Raw genomic sequence first — 14,117 nt, forward strand, 5'->3', positions numbered from 1 at the left:
TTGTGCAAGTATAATTGTCCATAGATCATCTGTGAAGAAACATATTCTTATTCATATGTGTTATTGGGATTTACTAAGGTGTATTTAAATACTGAATTTCACATAAATTTATTTCTCAATAATATCTAGCTTTTGCTGATAAATCTACGTAACATAATGGTATGTAAAAAAAAAGTAGATTATAAATTTAATATATGTGTACATAATAAACAGTAAGAGATTTGATCAAATTATATCTTTTCATGCTATTTAGTATTGTAATTTTCTGAAATAATCAATTATCCTAAAACAAGTTCATAAATAAAAAGTTAATATCCTAAACAATATTTACGTTTAATATATTTTCTCTATTAATACTAGATTTGATGGAAATTTTATCTATTTTAGTTATTTTATATAAAAAGTTTTTTTGGTTTATAATAATGAAAAACGTGATTAATGATAAAATCATAATAAGAGCGAAGGGCCCATTATAACAGCATTTATTTGGGCCGTTGTTGGTCTCAGGTTCCCGCTCTTTTTTATCGATCGAGGCGCCAAAACACAAAGAATCGATTATATGTTGTCATCTTTCAGATTGTCAATTCAAAGAAGACGATCAGATCTAATTGACTCGAGAGAGAGAGAGAGAGACGTATGTTTGGGAGGCTGAGACCACCGCCGTCGCCGCCGGATTGTCTGGAGAGATATCCGGCGAAGATCATCAAAGACGATCCTCTCTCCGTCTACGGTATAATAAATACACACTCTTTCCATTTTCATGTGATTCTGATTGTCCAATAGAAATCTCTAGGTTTTGAAATCCTTGGTTTCTTTTGATGGCATTGTAGAGTCAACACTGTTGAAACTTAAGCAAGGGTCAACAAGACAGGACACTACTTCATCAGAAACAGAAGGTGAAGAGAATCTGTCATCAACATCATCGTCTCATGTCTTGTCTTCGGATACACAATTAGGAGACACTCATGATGCAATGGCTATAGACTCGTGTGAAAGCTCGAAACAGATAAAGAGCAAGAACCCATCAGTACTATCCATGTTTAGCAAGTACAAGAATCAAGCTCAAGCACGAAACATGAAGACAGAGACTCAGGAATGATTTGTAAACAAATGTATCCCAAGTTCATGTGTGTTGTACTTTGATTATGTACAATTTAACTACATTGTTAGTAAGGAGTCTATATAGATGCCTGTATCAAAACATCTCTCAATCATGTGTTTATTACTTTAGCCTAAACAAGCTTTATGATCTTTAACCAACGGTGTTGATAGTACTGGTCATGTAGGGGTTCATCCATAACTAAACGTCTAAACCTTATATTAAAATGGGTCTAACTGATCAATCAAAAACATTTGGGGTCAAAACAATATATTGGATAAATATAAGGGTTCATCAAAAAAAACTTAACATTTCTTCTTCACTGTAAAATGAAATAAAGCTTATCCATACTCAACTTCTTCACTCTCTCTTAAACCTTCAAAAACCCTGAAGAGTGACGAATGAATCATGCAGATTTGCCAAACCAAGCTCAATTTCACTTTCCCTAATCCCACAAACCCTAATTTCTGCAAACCCAAAGCTCTTCAATGGTCACCGCCTCGTCGCATATCCTTGCTGCCTTGTCGTGGATTCAGCTCCGATGAATTCCCAGTCGACGAAACCTTCCTCGAGAAATTCGGACCAAAGGACAAAGACACAGAAGATGAAGCTCGACGACGTAACTGGATCGAACGTGGTTGGGCTCCATGGGAAGAGATTCTCACACCAGAAGCTGATTTCGCTCGTAAATCTCTCAACGAAGGTGAAGAAGTTCCGCTTCAATCGCCGGAAGCGATCGAAGCGTTTAAGATGCTGAGACCATCGTATAGGAAGAAGAAGATTAAGGAGATGGGGATAACAGAAGACGAATGGTATGCAAAGCAATTTGAGATTAGAGGTGATAAACCACCTCCTTTAGAAACATCTTGGGCTGGTCCGATGGTTCTTAGGCAAATTCCGCCGCGTGATTGGCCTCCCAGAGGTTGGGAAGTTGATAGGAAGGAGCTGGAGTTTATTAGGGAAGCTCATAAGTTAATGGCTGAAAGAGTTTGGCTTGAGGATTTGGATAAGGATTTGAGAGTTGGTGAAGATGCTACTGTTGATAAGATGTGTTTGGAGAGGTTTAAGGTTTTCTTGAAACAATACAAGGAATGGGTTGAAGATAATAAAGATAGGTTGGAGGAAGAATCTTACAAGGTTCGTTTTTTTTTTTGAACAATGAGATATTGTTAGCTTAGTGGTGGCTAAGAGAAGGATTCTAATAAAGATGATGTTTTTATTTATACAGCTCGATCAGGATTTTTATCCGGGTAGGAGGAAAAGAGGGAAGGATTACGAAGATGGGATGGTAAATATTATTATGCTACTGGATTTGATTGTTTGATTAGTTTGCTAGATGATGAACTGTTTGTAAGTTAATTGCTTTATTTTTCTTTGTGCAGTATGAGCTTCCCTTTTACTATCCAGGGATGGTAAGAATTCTTATTCTAAGCCTTGTATATTGTAACTAATGATTGGTTTAAATGAGCAATATCGTAATGTCCATGCAGGTTTGTGAAGGCACAGTTACCACTTTACATCTGTATCAGGGAGCGTTTGTTGACATTGGAGGTGTTCATGAAGGGTATGTTTATGTCTCTTTACTTTGTAAAGATAGACTTACCGTGGTTCTTGTATTTAGGGTATATAACGTAATATAATGTTGTCTCTTGTTTCATATGCTTTTTTTGAAAGATGTAAGTTTATGTGTCTATTGGTTTGCAGATGGGTACCTATAAAAGGTAATGACTGGTTTTGGATCCGGCATTTCATAAAAGTTGGGATGCATGTTATCGTTGAAATCACGGTAATCTTAAGGCACATATTCTTCTTTCGCATTTATAAAAATCTGAATGGAAATTGCTTCATTCTCCTTTTTCTTTTGTTCTTTCAGGCAAAAAGAGATCCATACCGGTTTCGGTTTCCCTTGGAGTTGCGCTTCGTCCATCCTAACATAGATCACATGATGTATGTAATTCACACGTATTTAATTCTCTTTACATATCCAGTAAAAATTGGCATTTTGGTTCTGTCCTCAATGGTCTTGGTTATGGTATATGTGTTGACTGTTTTTACATTCCTGCTCCAGATTTAATAAATTTGACTTCCCACCAATATTCCATCGTGATGGGGATACTAATCCAGATGAGATACGGGTCAGTAGAATCCTTTCCTAGAATATCAATCCATTTCGTGTTCTCGTGAAGAGTCTCCCTCTTATCTAATACATTGTTTGTACAGCGAGATTGTGGAAGACCTCCTGAACCTAGAAAAGATCCAGGATCAAAGCCAGAGGAGGAAGGGCTGCTCTCTGATCACCCTTATGTCGACAAGGTATTTTCCTGAGCAAAAGGGTTGGTTATGTGATTTTTGCTTTGTTTACTCATTAGGTTTATTGGCTTTCTAAATTTTGTGAAACCGTCAACACATTTCTTTCCCGTTTGCAGTTGTGGCAGATACATGTAGCTGAGCAAATGATTTTGGGTGATTACGAAGCTAACCCTGCAAAATACGAAGGCAAAAAGCTATCAGAATTATCTGATGATGAAGACTTTGATGAACAAAAGGATATCGAGTATGGCGAAGCTTATTATAAGAAAACCAAATTGCCAAAAGTGATTCTGGTGAGAGTTTCTTCTGGTGTGTTCGTGAAACCATACTGTCTTAAGCTTTGTGATTAAATGTGTTCTATTTCTGGCAGAAAACCAGTGTCAAGGAACTTGACTTAGAGGCTGCATTGACCGAGCGCCAGGTTTAAATTCTCTTCCCTACTTGTCGTCACCAATTTCCTTTAACCCACTGCTACGGAAATATTCTCGTTTGTATTTGTTTATTTTTAATAGATTTCCACTTCACACTGTCTTGGTAACTCCGATTGTCGTCACAGTTCCATTTTAAGGCTTTGCACTTTGTAATTGACACATTGTTGTATGAATCTTTTATACTGATAGTGGTTAATAACTCAATACTCTCCTGTTGTCTTGTGCAGCACCACAATAAACTAATGATGGAAGCTAAAGCAAGAGGAGAAGGATACAAAATTGACAAGCTCAGACGAAATATAGAGATGGACGAGTATGATTTCTTACACTGGCGCCGATCTTTGGAGGAAAGAGAAGCATTGCTCAGAGATATCAGCTCGTAAGTAAAAAAAAGTTCACTTTGATGTTTTTCAAAGAAAGTGTTTAGATGAAGAAGATTTATTTTGCAGTCGGCAAGCACTTGGTTTACCATTGGAGGAACCAGGGAGGTACAAGCCAGGAAGCTTCTTTGGGAAAGACCAGTACGATCCAACAAGTGCATTATATCAGTATGACTACTGGGGAGAGCCAAAGAACTCAGAGATTAGCAAGCAAGAGAGAATGAAGGATGCACACAACAAATCCATTGTTGGGAAAGGCAATGTGTGGTATGACATGTCTTACGATGATGCGATTAAGCAGACAATAGAGAAAAGAAAAGAAGGGTCTACCTTGGCGAGTCAAGAAGAAGAAACAGAGTCAGAGGAAGAAGAAGAGGATGACGATGATTTTGACGATTTTGACTATAGCATTCTGAGTGATGAGAGCAGTATCGGTTACTCGGAACAGCAACCTCTTGTTAACGGTACTCAAGTCTTGACAGACTGATGTTTAAAAGGAAAGTAAAAATAAGAAATTGTCGAGGTTGATTTATTTGAATTTTTGTCTGTTAGGTTTGATCTATTTGATAGTTTTTTTTTTTCATTTCTTCTTATCCCGGAGATAGTAAAATCAGTTTCTTATTAACTTAGCCAGACGTTTGGGATCTTGTAGTACACCGTTGAACGTTAGGAACGTGACGTTTTTTGTTTTTTCTATCAATCGTCGTCAGAGAAGGTAGTCTTGACACCGCAAAATACGCCTAAATGTTTCTCTTGTTTCTTCTGTTTGGGCTCCAAAACATCAACTTCTATCAAAAGGCTTTCTCGTTCGTACCTGGAATATCAAAAACCCTTGTCATCTCTCCGTGTATACCAAAAACTTCACACCATGTGTGCTCTTTGATGACAAAACTCTTAAGGCAAACTCTTACCAAAGCTACTCTGCAAGGTTGTACCTAATTCACAAAAATAATAGCATTAAACTTGTACAATGACATCAAAACTCTAAAGCAATAAGTTAGAGAACCAAATCTCCATAACATGGAAAATCAGTTTACTTGGGTCGGAGAGGGTATGGAGCTATCTCAGCTACGGAGAAGATGAAAACAGAGACGGTTTATTAGCCTGGAAGAGTTCGTTGAGAGCAGCAAAAGAAGTTATAAATATAAACCTTGAAGAGGAAGAGAGCGAGAGAAAAGAGGTGCTCCGAGTTGTATATGCTCGTTAAGGGTTTTCGCTCTTCTTTGTGGGCCTTAAAAGGCTAATAAGCTTCGGCCCAATTTTATTATTCTGTTTAAATCGTCCGTTGACTTGTTTTATTTTATACAACCAAAAACAATCTTCATACATATTGTTTACGGTTTAAGGATGGTGTTTGCAACGTCTCAGTACTCCGCTTCTGATCAGTTAGGTCATTAACAATAGTAACGGAAGATTAAGTAATACTAAAAGATTCTAACAAACAATTTACAAAAGAAAAGTCTCCTTAAAATTCTTAACTAAATTATTATACAATTTATGTCCAATGTAGGTAGACTTGTATTGCTATTTAAAACTCTTAATTTATTTATGTTTTGATTAATTTGATTATATATAACGAAAAATAAATTCAAAAAGATTCTAAAAAACAATTTATAAAAGAAAAGTCCCCGGCTAAACACTATTCATTTGACCCTTAAAAACTCGATTATAGTATCATACAATGTCTTTGATTTTAGTCTTGTAGCGCTATTTCTTATCCGGAGATGGTAAAATCAGTTTCTCATTAACTTAACGATTTGGAATTTGGTACACACCGTTGATTTGAATGTTTTGAATCTGACGTCTTCTTCTTTTTTTGTCAAAAAATGGAACTGATGTTTAAGTTCCAAAAACACAGCTACACATAGTTAAACATTGGTCCATGTGGCATTTCTATTATGGCATAGATGATATATAGATGTCCCACGTATCATTAGATATCGCACTTTTACCGCAGGTAGACTGTAGTACATTCAAAGCTGTAGTACAACATTTATTCCTCACCCTCCTTTTTTGTTTTCTTTTGCTCCGACGTATCACGTTTATTGGGTCGTTTACTTTCTTATATTCCTTGTTTCCTCAAAACGTGAGTGCCGACAAAAGAAAAGAAAATATCAAAATCAAAATGTGATGAGTTCGACTGAAATATCTCTTCAAGTGAGTAACTAGCTCAAAGTAAGACCGGTTCGCTCACACTTTTTTGTAGCAATCAAGATGGTATGTTTCACATTTTTTGGACCATTTTGGAATTTGCATGTTTGGACGATCACTCGGACCGTAATTTCCAACCGTCCTTGCCGTGAAATCTCACAACATGCGTCCAATATAGGTGGGAACCGCACCGACGATACGCATTAAATACTTACAAAATTTTCCTTCATTAATTATTTTTAAGCAACAAGCTTGAAATTTAGCATCACAAATGCGTCAAGAACAAACAAAAGAAAGATGCATTTTTTACAAAAATTCTTAAATAAAAAACTATTTAAAAAACAACCAAAAACAAAGAAGGCATAAGAACAAAAACGACATAAATATATGTTAAACCATTAGAAATCTAATTAGTTCTGAATCCATATTTTATCATTGGAGGACATATCATGTGTAATGTTCGTGCCCATAGTGACTAAAGTTGATCTAACGGTGTCAAAGGCACAAAGCGGCCTTAACGTCGAGCCTCCAAGCAAAACCACCACCGACGTCCATTCTCCACACGTCGCAAGGCACCGTGACTGAGCCTCTCTCACGATTTTGACACGTGTACTGGAGTTTCATTCTGCATGTGAATCCAGGGGACGTTAGCATCGGCCTCTCCCTCATCACCAACCGTACGATCACGTGAAAACTATCGCCGCTAGTTATCTCCGGTGCACCTTCTTCCACGGGAATAATATCCCTAGCCATCTTCCGATACGCGTCATTAGTCCACGTGACTCTCCCTGAACCGTCGGATATGAAACCAGGACACGTGTCTCTCACAAGATTCATCTTCCTTTCTTCATCTGACCTCCCTAAACCGTAACCGTCAATCCAAGCGTCCGTTACACGCTCCACCGTCATACACGACGAAATCACCACCGTCCTCTGCACAATCTCCGGTGTCTGATAAGCCGGTGTGAGCATCCCTCCGCCGTCTTTGAAACTCAACCATAACGGACCCTGCCGCTTCTGCTTCTCCACCGCCGCCTTAAGATCTATAGGTTTCTCCGGTAATAGAGAAAGAGTCACCGCATTAGCACTGCCGTGAACGACGGGTTTATCCGACGTCTTCCGCCGGGTGCACCTCTTGGCGTTACCACCATTCTCCTTCAGCTGATGACATTTCCTCTTTCTTCTACTAGCTGATCTAAAGGAAACGTCGGAGCTTCCGCCGCCGCTATCTCCGCTGGATACGGGATTTACTCCGCCGGGGCTGGCCGGTTTAGGAGCAATGGGACGAAATCGAAGCATGATGCGATCTGCTTTGGAAAGATCGTACGGTCCAGAGCCAATGGCGTACCTAGCTATGCAACACCCTCCCCTACCGTCCATTTTTTCTCGCTATCTATATCACTCTTGATATTTTTGTGTAAAGAATGTTTGAGAATTAGGTAAAAGCTTTACTTGAGCTGAGGAATACACTGAACAGAAATGGTAAGGGTTTTATAACGTCTGTGATCTGGACACGTGTTGGAGTCTATACTAGTTGTGACATGGACACGTGTCTTTGCCTGCACGCTTGTGGTTGTGTTGGGTCTAGAAGACAGTAGTAAAGGGTTTGGGTTGCACATGGAAAGTTATTCTCTCTTTTTGTTTTTTTGCCTAAGTTATTCTCCCAACTCTAACCATTAATTTTACCGTTCAGTAAAAAGAACTGTAACTTTATATATTAGTGTAGGAGAAAAAAAAGTTTGGTCTATGCTATGACAGGAGTGATAGTTCTTGTTGCAAGAAGAAAACATAGTTCTTGTTGAAGATTATGTATTTTGGGTCGAGTTTTTTTTTTGGTTAACTTCACATAAATCTATGCATATAATCTTTTTGATTATTTTTACCACTAACCCTCAACTCATTGCTTCGTTTTGGGGCAACGTCAAAAAAATGTTAGGCAAAAAGATAAAAAGGTATAATTTGGTTAAAATTAGTGACAACATCCCTATACAATTGTGAACGAACTAATAAGATTCTTGGACTTTCGTATATTTCCCAACCACACTCTTAAAACTAATCCATATACTATAAATTTAAGAATAACACAGTTTTTTTATTTAAGTTTTTTTTTTGTTATTTGCCAATCAAGTACTAATACAACCATATATAGAGTGGATCACTGGTCAGTAATTAGTTCCAAAATTTGCAAATTAATCTCCACTTACGAAGCGATTTACTGATGTAACAATAGTGAAGAGATGGCAAAATCAAGTTAAAATATCTGACAACAAAAATGGTTTTTATACGCACGAGTCACACGACTCAAAAGGTGATGAGTCGATCGATTATAATTATAATCATTGACCAAGTCTAAATTTAAAGCGAATGGCATCTTAATTAAATTTAAAGTGATTGTGACAAATTAGATCTGAAAGGGGACAAGATGATCTCATGCGTAAATGAACTTAAAGATTTGGTGACAAAAATAAAGATTAGTGCCAATGGAGTTAGGTAATCGTTATTGAAATATCAAGAAGGAATATTGATTAATCAAATATACTCCTATTGTACCTATCTATAGTAAATGATTATAACAAGTATAATCATCTATATCTGGTTTATAGGTGTTTCCTTAATTTAGCTATTAATATTAGAGGAATTCTTATGGACAAAACTTGGATACATTCATAATACATATATAAATTTTACTTGAGCTTCTGCTTCGAGATCTTCTTTTGAGGATAGACATATTCAAACAATAACGGATTTGACAAATAACAGTTATAGTTTGACCAGTAAATGAGTTTAATGGCTATTAGCGACTTGATATATATGTTTTACGAGTTCGAATCTAATTTTTGCAAATGGGAACAAAGAAAAAATTTAGGCCAGTGGACCTATGCCAAACAAAGAGTTTGATTGTGTAACTTTGTTTTCTCAAGAGATGGTAATTAGTTTCAATCTTCTATATGCGTCAGATACATATTACTGTCCAAACCATTTTAAATTTCTGATGAGCTAAAAACATTCTCAAAAAGACATTATTCAATCTGTTTGAAGTCTATTTTTTTGGGTAGAATAATAAACATCTCATAAGAGTTCAAACCAAAATCTTAGTCTCCAAAGATTTTTTGTTATCCGTCGGCTTAGTTTCTAGGATTATCTTGTTAATCGCCAGCTTTAGCTTTGTAAAACTCTATCTATAATCTATCTTTCAGTGAAAAAAACGAAAAAAAGGAGTTCAAACCAAAATCATATGCACCAACAGTTTAGTCTAAAATAATTTGGATGTTAAGTAATATTTAGATAATACGATTGACTGTATTATAGAATAACGGAATTGTATTAAATAAATTTTATGTAGAATGAAAAATAAAAAATCATTAAAAAAAATTAATTTCTATATGTCATAAAAAAGGTTCATTTAATCCCTTGGTTTATGAATGATAAAATGAGTGAATATAAACCAGTCAGAATTTATAGTTTTGGTTCGTAATATTTGTTGTCGTTTCATAACTTAGGTTCAAATCTGAGAGTGAGTTAATAAACAAAATTCCCAAATCTTAAACTTAGACTAGAGTTCTAACCAAACAAATCTTGTAAAAAACTATTTAATCTTAGATTTGGGATAGTAGTGTTCGAAGGTGCGAGGGAATCTAGAAAGTATTACGAGTGGTCCGTGTTGTGAACTTTGCATGAGAACACGCAAAAGGACACGTTAAGACAATTCATTAGCTTATGTTTATAATAATCTTTTTTTTTTTTTTTGCTAAGAATATGTTTATAATAATCATCACATAAACTATTAGTAGTTAACTTTATTTGTTTATTTAATCAAATGAAATTAACCAAAACCAGTTATACTAAGCATAAAGTACTCATCACTTTTTTATATGTTTTAAGTACAGCACATTTATCGCTGGAAGTGTTTTCACTCTAGAACCACAATCTTTTTTTCGACTAAGACATCAGTAGTCAAATATTCAAATCTAATTTGGTATAAGTCATTATAATTATGATTATGTTAGCATGTTTTCTTATAAATATCAGGTTTTAGAGTTGGTAACTCCGTCCACACTTTGGTTTTCCAATTTTTCTTGAAGTTTTTGAAATCTTGTTAGTTTGTGAACTACAAAACTCGGAAAAACAAAATTAAATATCATTAGGTTTAATATGGTTAGCTAGAATGATCTTAATTGTTTTTTTCAGTGGAGTTTTGGAATCAACATTTGGAATTGTAGTTCAAAAAGATTTTAATATCTTTAAAAAATAAAATAATAATATCATTTCGTACGGTTTAATATGTGGAATTAACATTTCATTCAAATATGAGTCGTGGACCATATATATTTGCATTCACGATCAATAGTTGCATTGCTTCTGCTTTGAGATAAACAGCATGGACTGATCAAGATGACTTCTTATTGGAAATGGTATGTGTTTTCAACATCACTAGATTTGTTTTTGGGTATCCAATGTTTTCTTTTTTCCGTTTACAACTATTTTTTCAGTCTAGTTTAGCAAAAAAAACTATTTTTCAGTTTTCATGTTTATAATAATTTAATTAGTAAATTGTTTGGATCATATAGTGTTAGACTTAGAAGTTTAATTTTTTCTTTGTACGTCTTGATTTTTTGGACTGATTAGCCATTTCAAATATATAATATAATTACTATGTTTGGGAAGAAAAAGAAAAAAAGTGATTCATTGATTGGTGGGCAAGGCTTGGTAGTTACTTGTATAAAATATAGTAACAAAAATGTTCACCCTCTTTTAATATGCCGTCTGGAACACGTGGCACGTCTCATATAGGTTGCCACAATACCTAGTACCTACCTACGCAATTTGAATATTTGGTATGTTCATAAGATAAGTTTCACAAATCTTATCAGTTCAATTAATAAAATATGATTCGATTCTTATAATTAATATTGAGTTGATCTTCCGATGAAGACAGTTGTTCTGAGGGCCATCTAATATTATATTCGCACTTCAAGATTAACTTCAAGATAGTTCTAAAATGTAAGGAAGCAATGTTATCTTTTATATGCGAGGAGGAAAGTTTTGAAAACCAAATTATACGGATCAAAGTTCTTATAAAACAGTAATTAATTAAATCTAAATTACACCAACAAAAGCTAATTATAACTCATTTATCTTTCTTGTTTCAGGAAAACGTAAATAAACTCCTAAATACTGAATAATAAACAATATTATTTGAGTATCGATTAATTGTGTACTGTGTACATGAGCCTCGTCAATTGCAATGTTTATACCAACCAATTACCTTTAGTTTTATACAAGAACATTATTTTCATATTATCGTATCTCTGGACCGTGCCAACTGCCAAGTGACTTACTTGAACTTGAATATAAAGATACACGTAACTCTCACATGAAATTCAGGGAAAAGGTTAAAAAGTTGAGATGTGCTTCCATAATCGGAATGGTGTATGTAATGTACATAATAAGATTACATATAATTTATGCATAACTTATAATACGATAAGTGGAGGATTCCAAAGGTATAATATGAATTGACCAAGATTTACGTCACTCCTCTTGTATAATGAATAAAAAGTAGATACAAGCCTAAATTACTACAATAATTAACATTTGTTCTATCTATATATAGTACATGATATAGATATTATTTTATACGTGATAATTGGAGCCTGGAGGGTTTCCCTTTAGAGAAGTCTCTAATAATAGTGATTAGAACAACCAAACGAACGATTTACTTTCTAAAAGTAGAAAGCGGACAATCTCTTATCTTTAGAATATAAAAGAAATAACATATGCTTTTCATTTTTCAAAGATATTGATTACATAGGAAAGAAAACATTGATTACGTTCTATAATCTCACCTGCTGCTTTGATACCTAATTGTATAATTAATTAGTATCCGATACAGTAATAGTAGTACACAGTTCGCGTCGCCAACAGTTTTCGTAACAAATACTACTATAGTACTATCATCCGCAAATTAATTGATTATTAACTAATGAAACCAATGGAGATCGTCATTTAGTAATCACAAGTGAACTCAAGAGAACAAAAGCAGACATGTTCGACCAATGAAAACTAGCCAACCCGAAATAAGATATTTATTAGGGTTTAAAGAATTTGTGAGAATAGAAGAATTAGGTTCGTCTTGAAGGCCGTAAAAGTCCCAAAACCAAGAATCCTAACTTGGAAAAATGACGAAGTTGTTTGAGCCACGTGTGAGGACTGTAATCTGGTTGGTAGAACTAGGATGAGTCACCAAGCTAGTGTCCCCTGTAGGACAATAGCACTACTAGATAGATGTCTTTTACTCCAATTATACCAAAGTAGCCATGACTAGACCACTTCTCCATTTGTTTTTTATTTGATGTTCTACTCTCAAAACTAATAAAGGTTACCGGCCGTTTGATAGGCTTACTTTTACACACAGACATATCCACAAATTATGTGGTTATATACAATGGCGGTCCTAATGAAGATTGAGAAAAATTACTAGCACAATTGGCAAATTTTGGTTATTGAAAATTTTAAATGAACCTACTCACCTAGGTAATGATAGTATAATACTAAGGAAAATGTATTGGAGTGATGATTTTTGAAGACTTTTATTTTTTTTAACAAAATTCTGTTACTCAATTTATTATTTGCAAATGTCTTCCCAATCTGGTGTTATTGAACATATAATTCACTTAAAATAGTTTATAATAAATTACATCCCCTGTTTTTTATTCAATAGTTTATGGAAGTCATATAAAATTTGTTGTATTTTAAAATTTATGAATTTAGCTTATAATTTATAGAAACAATTGCTGGGTTTTGATATAGCAGATTAGCAGTTGGAGCAATAATTCAAAAGCTTATATAAGAGTTTTCAAATTATTGTGCGAAAACAATCTAGACTTTTTATTTGTTATTTGAATTATGTATTTTCTACTGTTTTCGAAATATGATCATACAAAGATGAGACGAAACATTTTAATAAAATCTTTGAAATGTTTCTAATTAATTAAAGAAAATATTTTTTCTAATTAATAAAAAATATATATATATATATTTTTTTAAAACCAATGGAGAAATAAAAATTTAGTATTTCCTTAAACAAATGATTTTGATATTAACTATTTTAACTATAAACTAATATATTCTAATTATAATTAAACAATTTTTACCCATAACTAATGACAATTAAAATAAATAAATGACTGATTTTGGACAATGTTCAAATGTTCTTCTCTTTTAAAAATATAAAGATAGATCATTGCTCGCTGAAAATTGTTGACAACTTGACATCTAAGCGATCGGTGTGTGCCTTTGTAAGTTAGGTTGATTCTACAGAGTGAGATTAACTCTGTGAACTAATAAAATTGTGGAGAATGAGAGAGTGATGAGATTTTTGAAGTAAGATGCGTATAATTATTTATACTACCTTGAAGGGTTTATTTGGGTTATAATTAGAATTGTATTGTGGTCTCTGTATAGTCTTGGGCTTTATATGTTGGGCTAAATATTGTTAATCCCACAAAAAACAAAAAATCCGACCTGCCGGAATCGAACCAGCGACCTAAAGATTTGCTGTCACAGACTACAGTCTTCCGCTCTACCAACTGAGCTAAGGTCGGATGCTGCAATACATTCGCTTTGTTTACTTTATTAACAAATGTTTACAACTAAGAATAAGCTACATGTCTACAACAATGCAAAAGAATTGACATTATAGACATTCTCATTGGTTTGGTTCTCACTGTTCACATTTCATTTAGC

The 14,117-nt window shown here is 34.3% G+C and overlaps 3 protein-coding genes, 1 long non-coding RNA gene and 1 other non-coding gene across 6 annotated transcripts; 2 read left to right on the top strand and 3 right to left on the bottom strand.

The window, feature by feature from the left end:
- The first annotated feature begins 564 nt into the window (after positions 1 to 564).
- Positions 565 to 1,313, top strand: AT3G48490 (uncharacterized protein). Its single transcript, NM_114707.5, has 2 exons — positions 565 to 730; positions 831 to 1,313. Exons 1-2 carry the CDS (start codon positions 637 to 639, stop codon positions 1,097 to 1,099), a joined length of 363 nt encoding a protein of 120 aa, NP_566906.1. The 5' UTR covers positions 565 to 636; the 3' UTR covers positions 1,100 to 1,313.
- Positions 1,314 to 1,378: 65 nt separating this feature from the next.
- On the top strand, positions 1,379 to 5,022 carry PDE312 (Nucleic acid-binding, OB-fold-like protein). Of its 2 annotated transcripts, NM_114708.5 has the most exons (12): positions 1,379 to 2,236; positions 2,328 to 2,387; positions 2,482 to 2,511; positions 2,590 to 2,663; positions 2,804 to 2,885; positions 2,973 to 3,046; positions 3,168 to 3,234; positions 3,320 to 3,412; positions 3,526 to 3,702; positions 3,780 to 3,830; positions 4,068 to 4,219; positions 4,290 to 5,022. In NM_114708.5, the coding sequence occupies exons 1-12, from the start codon at positions 1,508 to 1,510 to the stop codon at positions 4,705 to 4,707; spliced, it is 2,007 nt and encodes a 668-aa protein (NP_190419.3). In that variant the 5' UTR covers positions 1,379 to 1,507; the 3' UTR covers positions 4,708 to 5,022. The 2 variants fall into 2 exon arrangements, with proteins under 2 accessions (NP_190419.3, NP_001078259.1); NM_001084790.1 differs by having other exon boundaries at positions 1,462 to 2,236; positions 2,804 to 3,046; positions 4,290 to 4,912.
- Positions 5,023 to 5,307: 285 nt separating this feature from the next.
- On the bottom strand, positions 5,308 to 5,580 carry AT3G07975. Its single transcript, NR_141373.1, has one exon. It is a non-coding gene; the product is annotated as an other RNA (long non-coding RNA).
- A 1,072-nt stretch (positions 5,581 to 6,652) lies between these two features.
- Positions 6,653 to 7,889, bottom strand: AT3G48510 (AtIII18x5-like protein). Its single transcript, NM_114709.4, has one exon. The coding sequence runs from the start codon at positions 7,749 to 7,751 to the stop codon at positions 6,867 to 6,869; it is 885 nt and encodes a 294-aa protein (NP_566907.1). The 5' UTR covers positions 7,752 to 7,889; the 3' UTR covers positions 6,653 to 6,866.
- A 6,000-nt stretch (positions 7,890 to 13,889) lies between these two features.
- AT3G48515 lies at positions 13,890 to 13,975 on the bottom strand. The gene is given in 2 exon segments: positions 13,890 to 13,926; positions 13,939 to 13,975. It is a non-coding gene; the product is annotated as a tRNA-Tyr (tRNA).
- Between the last annotated feature and the right edge of the window lie 142 nt (positions 13,976 to 14,117).

This window comes from Arabidopsis thaliana, chromosome 3, assembly GCF_000001735.4.
Source record: "Arabidopsis thaliana chromosome 3, partial sequence".
NCBI lineage: Eukaryota > Viridiplantae > Streptophyta > Magnoliopsida > Brassicales > Brassicaceae > Arabidopsis > Arabidopsis thaliana.

Excerpts from the sequence above, each read along its gene's own strand:
- AT3G48510 (NM_114709.4), bottom strand. The coding sequence starts at position 7,751 with ATGGACGGTAGGGGAGGGTGTTGCATAGCTAGGTACGCCATTGGCTCT.
- PDE312 (NM_001084790.1), top strand. The coding sequence starts at position 1,508 with ATGCAGATTTGCCAAACCAAGCTCAATTTCACTTTCCCTAATCCCACA. Across the intron at positions 2,388-2,481 it reads AGGATTACGAAGATGGGATG|TATGAGCTTCCCTTTTACTA; the intron begins GTAAATATTATT and ends TTCTTTGTGCAG. Across the intron at positions 4,220-4,289 it reads TTGCTCAGAGATATCAGCTC|TCGGCAAGCACTTGGTTTAC; the intron begins GTAAGTAAAAAA and ends TTTATTTTGCAG.
- AT3G48490 (NM_114707.5), top strand. The coding sequence starts at position 637 with ATGTTTGGGAGGCTGAGACCACCGCCGTCGCCGCCGGATTGTCTGGAG. Across the intron at positions 731-830 it reads CGATCCTCTCTCCGTCTACG|AGTCAACACTGTTGAAACTT; the intron begins GTATAATAAATA and ends ATGGCATTGTAG.